General features: G+C 33.8%; 1 protein-coding gene across 1 annotated transcript; it reads left to right on the forward strand.

Annotated features, from left to right (window-relative positions):
• The first annotated feature begins 2,014 nt into the window (after window positions 1-2,014).
• LOC127227865 (olfactory receptor 5B12) lies at window positions 2,015-2,968 on the forward strand. The gene has a single exon (XM_051192175.1). It carries the CDS (start codon window positions 2,018-2,020, stop codon window positions 2,966-2,968), a length of 951 nt encoding a protein of 316 aa, XP_051048132.1. The 5' UTR covers window positions 2,015-2,017.
• Window positions 2,969-14,969: the final 12,001 nt, after the last annotated feature.

Below are 14,969 nucleotides of genomic sequence, written 5' to 3' on the forward strand. Positions count from 1 at the left end.
TTTTTGTGACTGGGTTACCTCATTCAGGATGGTTTCTTCAAGTGCTATCCACTTGCCTGCGAATTTCAAGATACCATTATTTTTTTTTTTCTGCAGAGTAGTATTCCATTGTGTAGATGTGCTACATCTTCATTAACCATTCTTCAATTGAGGGGCCTCTAGGTTGCTTCCAGGTTTTTGCTATTACAAATACTGCTGCTATGAACATAGTTGAGCAGATGTCTTTGTTGCATGGACATGGATCATTTAGGTATATGCCTAAGAGTGTGATTGTCAGGTCGTGTGGTAGACTGATTCCCATTTTCCTGAGGAACTGCCATACTGATCTCCAAAATGGCTGTACAAGTTTGCACTCCTACCAGCAGTGGAGGAGTGTTCCCATTTCTCCACATCCTCTCCAACATGAGTCATCATTGGTGTTTCTAATTTTAGCCATTCTGGCAGGGGTAAGATGGTATCTCAAAGTTGTTTTGATTTGCATTCCCCTGATAGCTAAGGATGTGGAGCATTTTCTTAAGTGTCTTTCAGCCTTTTTGATTTCCTCTATTGAGAATTCTTTCTTCAGTTCTGTACCCCATTTTTTAATAGGGTTATTTGGTGTTTTGTTAACTAGTTTCTTGAGTTCTTTGTATATTTTTGCCTATGTTCTTATTCACTAATATTTATTATGTTCTACTGGATTAAAATCCACTGACTAGTTAATTTTTAATTTCAGAAGGTTGTATGACTTTCAACCTCAATTTAAGAATATCAATTACTGTGCACATTTTTCCTATGAGTATCAACTTCTAGACATTGGTATCATGTGCTGAACATTTTGAAGAAATGGAGAAAAGTGAGCAGGGTCATCGAAGTTAATGACTATGATTTGAATGGTTTTAAAGTGTTAATATTATCTTGACTTTTGTACACTGGAAGAAGTTACATTTAGTTTGTAATGTTAGTGCCATTATAGCCTATCAAAATTATGATTTTCATCCTAGTCTTTTAAAGGATAAGTTTATAACATTTGTATAACACCTCGTGCCTTGAATATAAAATGATATGCATGCAGAGGGATGAATATGCCCAAGATTACAAAGTTGGAATTTCAAGTTTAGAAGTAGGTGCATAATATTTAACCATTCCTGGATATTCAAGAATAATTTGTTACAATAATCGAATAGTACCACAATATGCACCATGAAATACTTCATGTTTGAGGGTGGAGATTATAGAGTGAAAGAAAGAGAAACCCTTCATTTACTTTACCCTATTCTTCATCAAACACAAATAGAATAACTTCTGTGATGGTAAGAGAAAAGAACTTTCTGTGTGCCAAATAATTCAATTACATTTAAAGAAAAAGTTAAAATTATTTCTACTTTTTTAAAGAACTGTGTATTTAGAATTCCATGTATGGCAGCACTTCTAAACTTCACTAAGAATATGCCCATATGTCAAGCAGTCATTATTTGGTTCAAGATTTAAAAGAAGTCTAAGGAAACACCTTATCAAATTAGATGTAAAACTGAGTATCCATGGAGAAGTGCCATAAACCAGTGCATAATACAGCTAGGCCATTGAACATGGTACAAATATCAGGTATGGGAAATGAATTAATTATGCTTTGCTACTAATATATATTAATTGCATTTTCCTACATTGTTATTGCTTCAAAGTAAGACATTTGTGTACTTTTTAGACAGGCGTGTTTGTAAATTATTGCAAATAACAAGTCCTTTTTGGGTTTACTGAACTAATCACTATTTTTTACCTGAAAACTGTAATAAGCCACAGGGACCCCTATTGAAAGATAGGAAGTAATAGCTTCCATTGTCACTCCATTCCCAAATAATGGCTCCAGTTACCAAGTTTCTATCCATAATTCAATTATAGGCTCCTTCACACTGGACAGAATGCTGTCACCTGAGTGTGAGAACCGGATTATACTTAAATCTCATGTTGAGGTTCAAATAAAATTTTCTTATTTCTTCTTTTCATCCTAGGAACCTGTCATAATTCTAATATAGCACTGATGCAGAATATTTCAGAAGTGATGGAATTTATTCTGCTGGGGCTAACAGATGACCCAGAGCTACAGGTCCCTTTGTTTGTCATCTTCACTTTCATTTATTTGATCACACTGATTGGGAATCTTGGAATGATTGTGCTGATTCTGCTGGACTCACGACTCCATACTCCCATGTACTTTTTTCTCAGTAACCTTTCCTTTGTGGACTGTGTTTATGCTTCCGCTGTTACTCCCAAGGTAATTGAAGGGTTTCTCATAGGAAATAGGATCATATCCTACAATGCATGTGCTGCCCAGATGTTTTTCTTTGCAGCCTTTGCTACTATTGAAAGTTTCATATTGGCATCAATGGCCTTTGACCGTCATGCAGCAGTGTGCAAACCCTTGCATTACTCCACCACTATGACCACTACAATGTGTAGTCTGCTTGTTGCTGGTTCTTACATAAATGGGATCTTGCAATCCTCCATCCATGTGTCCCTCACTTTCCAACTTTCCTTCTGTAATTCCAATGTGTTGAATCACTTTTTCTGTGATATTCCCCCACTACTTGCTCTTTCTTGCTCTGGTATCTACACAAATGAAATTGTTCTGTTCCTGTTAGCAGCATTTAATGTTACTTTTACTTTATTGGTTATCTTTACCTCTTACATATTTATATTTGTTGCAATTCTGAGGATGCATTCTGCCGAGGGCCGAAAGAAGGCCATCTCTACCTGTGCATCCCACCTCACCACTGTTTCCATCTTCTATGGCACAATTATTTTCATGTACTTACAGCCTAGTTCCAGTCATTCTATGGACACCGACAAAATGGCTTCTGTGTTTTACACCATGGTCATTCCCATGTTGAACCCTCTTGTTTACAGCCTCAGGAACAAAGAAGTCAAGATTGCATTCAAGAAGGTTGCTGGAAAAGCATTAACTTCACTGGGATTTGTCAATTTACTGTAAAGTATTTGAAAATGGTGTGAAACTTCAAGTTATGCTGTCTACAAATGTTTTAAATACGTTTATTTCTTAATTTTAATATATATATTGAATATATATATATATACATATATGTATATATATATATATTCAATAGATGAGGCCTCTTATATTCATTCCTTTTGGATTCTGAGTATGAACAGATAATTTTGGATAATTTATTATAGAAATTAGGCACTTAAATTTTGAAATTCAATATTTTCTAATATACTATAATATCTAACACTGAACCCAATGCATGTGTGAATTACTGTTGTATATTTATGTCCCCTGAATTGAGAAATTGGCTCCTTGAGAGAGGTAGGAGTTTAAATTATCAGGAAGTTAAATAAAATTTGTAGGTTAGATGTCTTCCAAATTGACAAGAATCAGGATGTCAATGAAACTTACCAGGCTTCATATCTCAGAAAGGTACAGGCCTCCAAAAGGTGGAACAGAGAACTATAACAGGAAATTATTGATATCTAGAGGAGTCTCTCAAACAACACTTTTTGAAGGTTGTTTATTGAGTTCTAATAATTCATTTTCCCCCTGAGGGCTCAGCTATGTTGGATGGACCATATAATGATACACATGTGTGTATCTAACAGAGATACTATGTAATGTATAGTGTATCTAACAGAGGACTATATAATGATACACACATGGTCCTGTAAGCAGCCCCTCACCCATAAAACATGTAAGTCAAAACCAGAACTACCTTCATTGGTACCAAATTGTTTATGTAGTCTACCATTTGGAACATCTATGGATTTTATCGAGATTTGTTTATATCTCAGGATAGTAACAAAAGAACTACTTTAGTGACTAATCATGAATAGGTATATAACCAGATCCAGAAATAGTAGAGCTATAGTTTCAAATATATTTTACAAGTTTTACTAGTTTCTTGAGTATTCCATACAATGTTTTGTCTTATTTACCCTTCTCTTAACTTTTACCCCTTTCCCCATCTATCTACCTTTATGAACATTGTCTTTTCCATTTAAGACTAGTTTTGTCAAATAATCCTTGATGTATGAGCTTCCAGTGAACTATGGTCAATTTTAAAGAGTCTACATGTTTAAAGAGCATACAATTGTTTACTTCTAGAAGTTATCAATTGGCAATACTTTAATGGTTAGTGGCAAGACTGTATGCCAAAGTCTCTAATTTTTCGAGTTTGGCTATTGAGTTTTTCAATCACACCATCATTTTAGCCTTAGTTTCCTTCAATAGTCCTATCCTTTTAATGATATCAGTTTTCAAACCCTGTATTTTCTTTGACATTTTACTCTGGCATTAGTTTTATTTTCTTGTGAGCATCACTCAGGTAGTAGTTGCTATTCATGTTAAATTAACTGAGCTGCTTGTTCATGTCTTCTTCAAACACCTTGAATCTTTTGATAAATTCAGTATTATTCTTTCAAAGTCTATGTTATGGGGTTCATTCGGGTTATTTACCCTGTCTGACAATTCTTAAGGACATTGCATTTTAGGAAAGATACACAGTTTGAGCCTTATATACTGTCTGTGTTTTTAGAAAGACCACTAAGCATGTTGACTTCTTTTGCTGGCTGTGTGCCTGACATGAGATTTTAGGGTGCCTTGTGTTGTGCGGCCTGGACAAACCCTGAGGGTTGGTGATAGCATGAGCATATGATGTTCCAGGGACTCCTCAAGTTTTGTAGCCATAGTGATATGTAACCAGGGCTAGACCTAGAGTTTGGATATAGTACAGGTGACAATTCAAGGGGACTCATTAGCCAAAACAACAATATAGGACTGTCTAAGGCTTAGAGGTTGAATGTTTCTGCAGCAACTAGAAGGGAAGAAGTAGGAGGGAAGCAGAACAGAAGGACATATGTGGTCATAGTTTCTCTGGAAGCAAGTGGTACTGGTAGGAAGTGAGTTTCAATGACATGGCAAGAGATTTAAATATGGGGTCACTCCCTGGAAAATAGCATACAGACTAATGGGGGACTGGATTGGAAGAGAATGGAGAGGGAACAATGTATAACACCTGCATATGCCCCATTTTTTCTTTTCTTTTTTTTAATGGCTGGCTCATTTTCTTTCAAATATGAGTACATTTCATTTTTAATAATTTCTTTGGGAAATTAATGCATCAATATTGTCTTTTTTATCATTTCCATCTCTTCATTTCCTTCCTTGCACCAACTCTCTCTAAAACACATTACTTCCTTTTTTTTTGATGCCCATATATGTATAATATATACACATATATGCATACATTATTGAGCCCATTTAGTAGTGTATATGTATGCACATATATATGTATGAATATATATTTGTATACACATACATTTTACATGCATATATCCATATATATATATATATATATATGATCCAGACTGTATAAATATATGCAATGTATAGTATATATTTATTTATATAAAGATAATACTTATAAATATAGATATATAGATATCTAGGGCTGACTGCTTGGGATTGGATAATCTATTTGGGGGCTTATCACATAAGAAAATTTTTTCTTCTCTCAGCAGCAATTAGCATTTCTATTTGTTAATTTATATAACAATTGACACCTGAAATTTTAGCTGTCTATTAAGTCATAATTCAGTTTTACCTTACTGAAATCAGATACAGAAGTAGAGCAAAGAAAAACCCAGATTCTTGATCTTTCACATAGTAGTCTGAGAAGCTTGTGTGTTTATCTACTAATCACATCGTGATTCTTGGTATGACTAAACTCAAATTGTATATCTTTATGAATGTGTTCCAGTTTTCCTGTTTTTTTATTTATTTCATCCATGTTTTTTACTTTATAATTTGAATGTCCTTCACTTCACATATTTTATTATGATGTGTTATTTGTCTTAATTTGCAGTATGAATTATAATGTGTTAATAAAGCAAAACACAGGTGAGTTTGTGTTTATTATTTTATCTTGCAACATTTAGGAGTGTTTATTATTTTATCTTGCAACATTTAGGAATTTATTAGTTATATAATGAACTTTGTGAGTTAAATTACTAATATTGACTATTCATAAGATGGTGCTAGAAGTACATAAAAATCTTTATTTGTCCCTTTTTATTTGGTAATAGACAATGCACACTCACATCAAAATACCACCTACAAATTGTTTTAAACACTATGTACAGATTATTTTTAATGGCATAAGAGAGAGGATGTACAGATATCTCAGGGATTAAGATCACTTGATCTCTTGAAATGAACTAGGGTTTGGGTTCTACCACCTGCAAGGTAGGTTCCAACTGTTTATGACTCTGGTTCAAAGAACTTCAACACTTTATTCTGATCTGTGTGTGCACCAAACATAAAAGTAATGGCAGGAAAAAGTAGAGATAAACACTCATATGCATAAAATAAAATAAATATTTTAAATTACAGATTAAAATGCAAGAGGGGAAATTATATCAAGTATTCTGTGATTAAATAGTCTTGTTATTAATAGTAGAAGACAATGTCCTGAGATCATTTCACACCCCTTCAGACAAAGGAAAAGTTGAGGACCTAAGTTTCCTTAACTTGAGATATTTGTGGGATTCTTCTTTTTCTTTTTTCTTTCCTTCATGACCCAGTTGTGAAACTAAATTTAATAATCATAGGCTCTCTTATCTAAGTTTTATTCCCTTATATACCCATCTGCACTCTCAGAAAGTAAAAAGAAACTACAAAAGTTTAGGATTAAGGACCAATATGAGATTACAAGAAAAAAGACACATTTGCAATCATGTGTCCCCTGAGATATGTGATAATCTTGCTCTCTCTCTCTCTCTCTCTCTCTCTCTCTCTCTCTCTCTCTGTCTCTTTCTCTCTTTCTCTCTTTCTTTTTCTGATTTAACATTTGCCAGAGAACAAGTCCCACTTATACTCCAATGAAGACCTCTACAGAGATGCATTCCTGGTTATGGGCATTGGATGAATGGTTTTGACATTAAGTGACATATGTCTCACCTTTATACCACTACTTATTTGTTGCTAGTACAAAAGTATTAATCACAGCAATTTAGCAACATAATTGATCAGAACCATAAAAGAAGATGGAATGCCTGTTATTTTTTATTTTACAAATAAAACCAGAATGTAAAAAGAATGACAAGAACAGGAAATAGGTGTACTACCTACAGATAGTTATTCTAGCAATCTTGTCATCCTTGGTCTATTGATATCTCCATTTAATGGGCAGCTTGACAGCCTCCATGTTCCATGTTCATGTCAATCAGGTTCTGAACTGAATGTTATTAAAAAGGATAGCTGGTATTACCATCTTTCTTGTGTTTAGAAAGTTTTATGGAATTAGAAATATGAAAATCATTGTTCTATTTTTAATTTTAACCTTGGCTTGTTTAAGGGAAGGGGTACATCATCTTTCACATTGAATATGCATAGAGCCTAGCATAGAGAAATGAGCAATCATTAAGATTCTAGGACATAGCAATATTTATGTCCTGAAAAGATGAAGTATTATCTACACAGAATAGATTTAATGGGTTTATTTATAAATAATAGCATTTCTATAGATTTTGAAAAGAATTCTTAATCATGGCCATATGTGTAGTCTAATAAGGTAAAGATGATCATAACCTTGGCAATTGTTTTATAGAAGGGGTCCATCATTTTTTACATTGAATGTGAAGGGGCATAGTTCAGAAAAAATTAGAAATTCTCAAGATCCTATGCACAAGATTCTAAAACCAGATGTTCCATAAAGTTGGAAGATCCTATTCTTAATACACCTAGAGCAGCATTGTGAGAAGTTATCCTAGCCAGGATATATGTGAGTACAAGCATATACATTTAATACAGAATGGCTGAGGTACAAAAACTGAGGAAATTAAAACATAACTATTATTTCTTCCCCTCTTCTTACTACCCCCATACCTTGCCTTTAATGGCCTAATTATCCTTTAAAATTAGCATTTTAAAATCCAGAGATTCTATTATTATTTGTCTAGCTTCTGAATCTGGTATCATATTATTTACTACTGAAGTCAGTCTTTGTAAGAAATCAGTGAAAGCTTCTTTTGTGCAATGTATGACCTTAGTGCATGACTCAATTGTCTTGCTTCTTTCTCCAATTCTGTCCCAAGCATTCAAAGCTGCTGGGTGCTATAAATTGAGGGTGTGATCATTACAGAAATTGACTTTGTACATCAACATAATCTCCCTTTCTAAGAACCTGGTCTTGGAAGATCACTAGGCCATTAAAGACAAGATCAGTAACCTTGCAGGAATGAATCCAAAATGTAATCAATATTGAATTTCATTTCCATGATGATGCATGGATAGGAAAGGTGATTTCCAGAGATTTGAAGAAAAATCAAAATTTCAAGTGTTTCAATTGTAGCAAATCAACTTACTTAAAAAGGGATTGCACTGAACTAGGGGGAGCTCATGGTTTCTAGACTGACAGCTCAAAAAACCATCATAGGATGAAACCGGCTCTCTGAATGTGGGTGTCAGTTATAAGTCCTGGGCAGTTATGAGTCCTCAGGAAGTGGAACAGCATTTATCCCTAGTGTACACATGGACATTGGAAGTCCATTTCACATAGAGGGATATTCTCTCAGCCTAGACACATGGAGGAGGACCTAGGCCCTGCCCAAAATGATATGACAGACTTTGATGATCCCCCATGGAAGGCCTCACCCTTTCTATGGAGCAGAAGAGGGATAGGATGGGGGTTGGAGGGGGACAGGGGAGGTTGGAAGGGAGAAGGAACTAGGATTGATATATAAAATAAGATTAGTTCTAAATTAAATTATAAAAGAAAAAACAAAACAAAACAAAAAAGGATTATAGGCAGGGTATTCCTTCAAACAATGTTTTTTTTTTCTAAACATAATACCAACAGAATGCAGAAGATGTGGCAAAGGCAGTCACTGGACAAATAAATGTAGTCAATAAATGCCCTGAGGGCTCTCTTGCAGGCCTCCATGCTAAATTCAGTTTAGTCATTTCCTGTCATCATGGAAACTCCTTCCCAAAGTAGTTAAAGAACCTAGTTACTATATATATATATAGTAACTTTAAAAGCTTTAAAAGATAAAATAAAAATTTCAAGAGAAACCATGAATCAAAATTGATAAAGGTTACATAAGAACATTTCCACATTTAGGTTTGGGGCAGTGTTTTTGTTATTATCTTTCCAGTAAAATAAAAACAAGCATCTTGAAGAACTTAAAGACCTTTGGACAAATACACATCCAAGAAATGAGAACTACCTGGTAAAAAATTACAAAAAAAAAGGAATAATATGATCCAATAGGCCTCTGAAGTGTTCCAAAAGATGATGGGATCCCACAATGAAATTCCACCAGGACCATGATAACATCATTAAGCTAAAAACTACATTCCATTTAAATATTGGCTTTGGACTACAAACTACTCAGAACAATTTAAAGGTGGCTAAGTGAGATAACCCAGCTTCATTGAGGACTGTAGCCAGGACTTGAGACAAGCCCTTAACATTTCCATTACACATAGACTGAACAAGAAATGATACCACTACCTCTCCCCAAACTTGATAATTAAAGAAAATTATTATTTTTAGGATCCCCCAAACAATACCATTACCCCCAGACAGCAGGAAGTAAATTTAAGAACATGACAACCGTATTCCTTAGAGGTGGAATGGATGTTTTTTCCATTCAATGGGTTAGGGATATTGATCATTTTTAGGGCAGTTGCTTACAAATTGTTACTGGTAATAATCAGGAAAAAAAGATTAACAAAGGATATTAGAATCAGAATTATTGTTTTTAAAATTAGAGTATTATGATATAAGTGTACATTATTGAATCCGGTCTGAAAAGAAAAAGGGTGATATAGGCATAGGATAGAAAATGTAAATCATTTCATCCACTTTTAAAAAACAACTACTAGTTTTAAACTTTTGCATTGGATTGGATTTTTGTATATTTTATACCAATTTTGTAGATTGATACAAATTTGGATTAATTTTGTTAAAATATACTGTATGTGCATTTCTAATCTTGTTCAAGGTATTGTATCTATATGGCTTATTTAACAATGTAATGTTAATTTCTAGTTCTTGAAAATTATTATTACCAAGAAATGGAGGTTAATAGTCACCTTTTACAATTGAACTTGTAGTCATATTAGGTATGTTTTCATTTTAGACAGTTTATCTTCAAACACTTCAGAAATCAGCAGATTATAACATTTAAGATGTTTTAATAACATTGGTTCTTTTTCTTTTTTATGACAGTGACACGTATTTACTCCTGGCAGCATCAATCTACTTCAGAGAAGATGAGGAACATTTAAGAAACTCCTCATGGAGTTTATTTTCTTTGTGACAAAGTTAAACTATTGGGCAAGAAAGTGTCCTTGTCTCAACTACTGACAGTATACTATCCAAATTGGACAAGTAAGTCACAAAAGAAATGATGGTCAAACTTTTCCAAGACAAGATAGGACATCCCTTCAAAAATTCTGTTTCATAGAAAAGTCTGTTGAATATTATGTGCCTTTTGGCTGAGGAGGGTTTCCCGTTATTACAGAGGAATCTTGGATGCCTGCCTAGGCAGACAGCTTTTTCTGTCATTTCTCGTACTGTTTTGGAAGTGTCTTGCTTGCACTTCCTGCTTACTCAGTTGATATTATTTCCTTCTCAGGTCTCTGAGGTAGTTGACTAGATAATTATAGATAGTTATAGCTTTTCCTTGTTTATCAGTCTCAGAGAAGAAATTCACTATGGAAATGTAAAGTATATTGGTGAGACAAAAAGGTAGAATAGTGAATCTACTTTTAAAAAGCAACTACTAGTTTTAAATATTTTACATTGGATTGGACTTCCATATATTATATACAAATATATATTGACACAAATTTCAGAATAATTTGCTAAGACATAATGTACATAAGTTTCTAATCTTGTTCAAGGTATTGTACAAATACAGCTCATTTATTAGAACCTGTGAAGAACTGTCTAGATTCAATAATCTTTAACATCTTAATTTTAAGTTTGTTTATAATCTGGGATAGACTATTTTTAAACATATTTGGGCCTTTGTAATGTTCTATCTAGCTTTCTGGATCACCATATAGCAAATATTGGAACATTAAAGATAAGCAGACATCTTCCAATACTTTGTGGGTCTGATTGAATAAAGAAAGGGATAGATGAGCTTGGCACATGCATTACCCTCTGTTCTGAAGCAATGGTTTCCTGGGTATCACATTTGGACTAGAAATCAACTTTCTGCCTGAGTTGTTGTTGCTATTATTATTATTATTATTATTATTATTATTATTATTACATTGGTACACAAACCACAAAAAGACACAGCTATGATACATAATTACAGACCAATCCCCCTCATGGATATTGATGCAAAAATACTCAATGAAATGCTGGCAAATAAAATCCAAGAACACATCAGAAAAATCATCTATCATGATCAAATAGGCTTTATCCCAAGAATGCAGGGATGGTACAATATATAAAAATACATAAATATAATCCACCACATGAACAAACTGAAATAGAAAAACTACATGATAATCTTGGTAGATGCTGATAAAAATTCTGTGATAAAATAAAACACCCTTTTATGATAAAGGTCTTGGAGATATCAGGGATAACAGGAACATATCTGAACATAATAAAGGCAATATACAGCAAACCAACAGCCAACATCAAACTCAATGCAATTCCTCTAAAATCAGGAATAAGACCAAGTTGTACACTACCTCCATAGTGCTTCAATATTGTACTTGAAGTTCTTGCTACAGCAATAAGAGAACAAAAGGAGATCAAGGGGATACAAATTGGAAAGGAAGAAGTCAAACTTTCACTGTTTGTAGATGATATGATAGTTTATATAAGTGACCCCACATATTCTACCAGTGAACCCCTACAGCTGATAAACACCTTCAGCAAAGTGGCAGGATACAAGATTAATTTAAAAAATCAGGGACTCTACTATAGACAATAAAGGGGCTAAGAAACATGACAGCCCCAAATAACACACAAGACTATATATTAGTTATGAAACTATTGGTCAGTTACTAGCATTTCTTATTGGCTAGCTCTATCTTAAATATTCACCCTTTTCTATTAATCTAAGTATTTCCACATGGTCTTGGCTTACCGGGAATGCTGTACCTGCATCTCCTTTGTTGCTACATCTCTGCAGAGAAGAGAAAGATTTTCTGTTTGTCCCTGCTTATATTCTGATTCTGCCCAGCTATGTCACTTCCTGTCTGTCTGTACAGACCTCCAGACCTCTGTGCTTAGCTAGTGGCAGTATCTACCATGCTACATCACTACCTGTTTTGTATATCAGTGTTTTATTCATCAACCAATAAGACAAACATATATCCAGAAGTACATTCCCCATCAGAAGTTCTTATCTGAGGCTCTGGCCAGGGTGTAATAAGAAGGTGCACTGTTTCAGCTAGCTAGTCTGGAATTGTCTCTAGCATTATAGTTCCAAACTTGTTTTAGGGTGATGTTTGTAGTCCAGAGGCATCGTGTTGAATCAAATGGAATCAATGTAGTAGGGCCACATCTTCTTTCCAGAGAGTTCAAAGATTGCTCTTAGGAATTGTTATTGTTTCTTGTGGAAAATTTAAACATTAATATCAACACAGAAATTTTAACTTTTATATGTATGAATACTGGGAAAGGCAAAATAAAGATGAAAATAAGGGAAATTAGGATTTCAGAGAGAGAACTGAGTTTACACAAATGACAGTCCCTAGATTTTTTTTTTTTTTTTTACACAGATTGGCGTTGTTGATGTAAGGCAGTAACTGTGAATTTTATTTTAACATGCTTGACAAGTGAAAAGACTTGAACTATAAAAACTTCATGTCGTTGAAGAATGAAATTAAAGGAAATATCAGAAGTTGGAAAGAACATCCATGTTTATGGGCCAGTATGATTTACATAGTAAAATGACCATCTGTCTAAAAGAAATTCATGTACTCTCCATCAAAATTCTAATACAATTCTTTACAGATCTTGAAAGGATGATACTCAGTTTAAAATGGAAAAACATATATGAAGGTTATCTAAATGAAATTTCCAAATAATGAGGAAACAGAAATCCAATTCTCCATATATTTTCATCAAATGGATTGCAATTATTTTATTGGGTTACATCTAAGTGACTTGTTGGCCAAAGCATCTCATGGGTATTCCCAAACATCCCAATTATTGCCCAAGCTACAGGTTGCTCTCTACAAAAAGATGTAAGACTCTAATGCTGAAAATGACACCTTCATGTCTCCTTGAACATACAGTAGCAATGTAATGCCTACATAGGTCCTCTACCCCATGATCTACTCTCTCTGTTACAGGAGGTTACTCAGCACGTTATCAAAAAAGAAACATAAGCACCAAGCCAGCCACCAATTCTCTGTCTACAATAGTGTATTACCTACAAGAATGCTGGGGGAACAGTGTCACAAAGCTTGTGGGAGTAACCAACCAATAACTGACTTAAGGTCTATTCCACAAGGTATGCCTAGACAAAACTTCACACTGTTTTGGTGACTGACAACCTGAGACTAGAGAGACCAGAGACCTAGCACAAAGCCAAATAGTACTAGTCTAAAATTGAAAAAAATATGTAATGATAAAATAACTTCTAATGATATTCTTATATATTCATAGATAAGTACCTAGATGAACTATCACCAAAGAGTTTCATCCTGTACCATATTGAAACAAATATAGAGACCCACAGTTAAACATTATACAGAGAGTAGGGTACCTTGAAATACTCAGCCATAAATGGGATTTCTCCATCAAATGCCACCTGTGAAGCTCAGAGAACCCCAAGGAAGAGAAAGCATGTATAAAACCAAGGAAAAAAGACCCTTTAAGTCAACATGACCAAAGATTATGTGAACACCTAGAGACTGAAGCAGCATGCACAGAGCCTGGAGGGGTCTGCACCAAGTCCTCTAGATTAATATTATGGCTTCCAATTTAGTATTTTCATGTGATTCTTGAGGGTTCAAATAACTGGGTCCCTGATTTTTTTTTTTTTGCCCTCTCTTGGTTGTTTTCCATCTATTGGTTTGCTCTGTCAAACTTCAATGTCTCATTTTTGTTTTGCTTAAGTAAAGTATATTTTTCTTTTGTTACATGTATTTTAAAATGAATGATTATAAACCTAATAACTTGTTATTTTGGCTTCTTTTTGAGGATTAACATAGTTTGGTGGGTAAGAAAACAGAGACAATCTGAACAACATTGGAGGAGGGAAATAATATGAACAAAATATATTTAAACTTAAAAGTTTCCTTAAATAATGAAAAACATAAAGAGTCAATAAATGTTTAAAAATTAAAAACATAAAGAGTCAATAAATGTTTGAAAATGAACTATATTTAGACAGACAATCAAGCTGAAGAGTATTGTATATTCTTTATTGTCTTTTGTTCCCTTTGATGTTATATACAATCCATCAATTCTTGAATTTAGCTTATTCCTATATTAGTTTTTTTCTTCTGAAATATATAGATTTTTTAAATGGTGACATTTTCAGTCCTCTCATTCAGCAAGTCCATATCCCCTAATAAAATAACTACAGTTGGAATATAGTGGTTACAGCAGAAAAGAGTGCAAGAAAGGTGAGAGGTAAGAGGCAAGAGTGGGAATGCTGAAACCATTAATATTTAAACTACATCTTCTCAAAATGAGTTAGGATTTATTTTTGGTACAAGCTAATATATAGAGTTCTTATATACAAAAATATCAATGAATTCCTTGGGCAAATGTTTACAAAATTCTAAAAGAAATTTATAATATTAATTACTCATTAGATATTCCAAAAATTTAATATGGTTAAAAATCAATTCTTCAGAATTGGACAAAACTAATAAACAGAAGCATAAGAGCCCATCTGAAGGCACAGGACAGAGACCAACTCATTCACATACCTGGGAATCCCATTAATGTACTGAACTGGAAGCCACAATATGTATACCAAGA

This window comes from Phodopus roborovskii, unplaced genomic scaffold (genome assembly GCF_943737965.1).
Source record: "Phodopus roborovskii unplaced genomic scaffold, PHOROB, whole genome shotgun sequence".
Taxonomy (NCBI): Eukaryota; Metazoa; Chordata; class Mammalia; order Rodentia; family Cricetidae; genus Phodopus; species Phodopus roborovskii.

Excerpts from the sequence above, each read along its gene's own strand:
- LOC127227865 (XM_051192175.1), top strand. The coding sequence starts at position 2,018 with ATGCAGAATATTTCAGAAGTGATGGAATTTATTCTGCTGGGGCTAACA.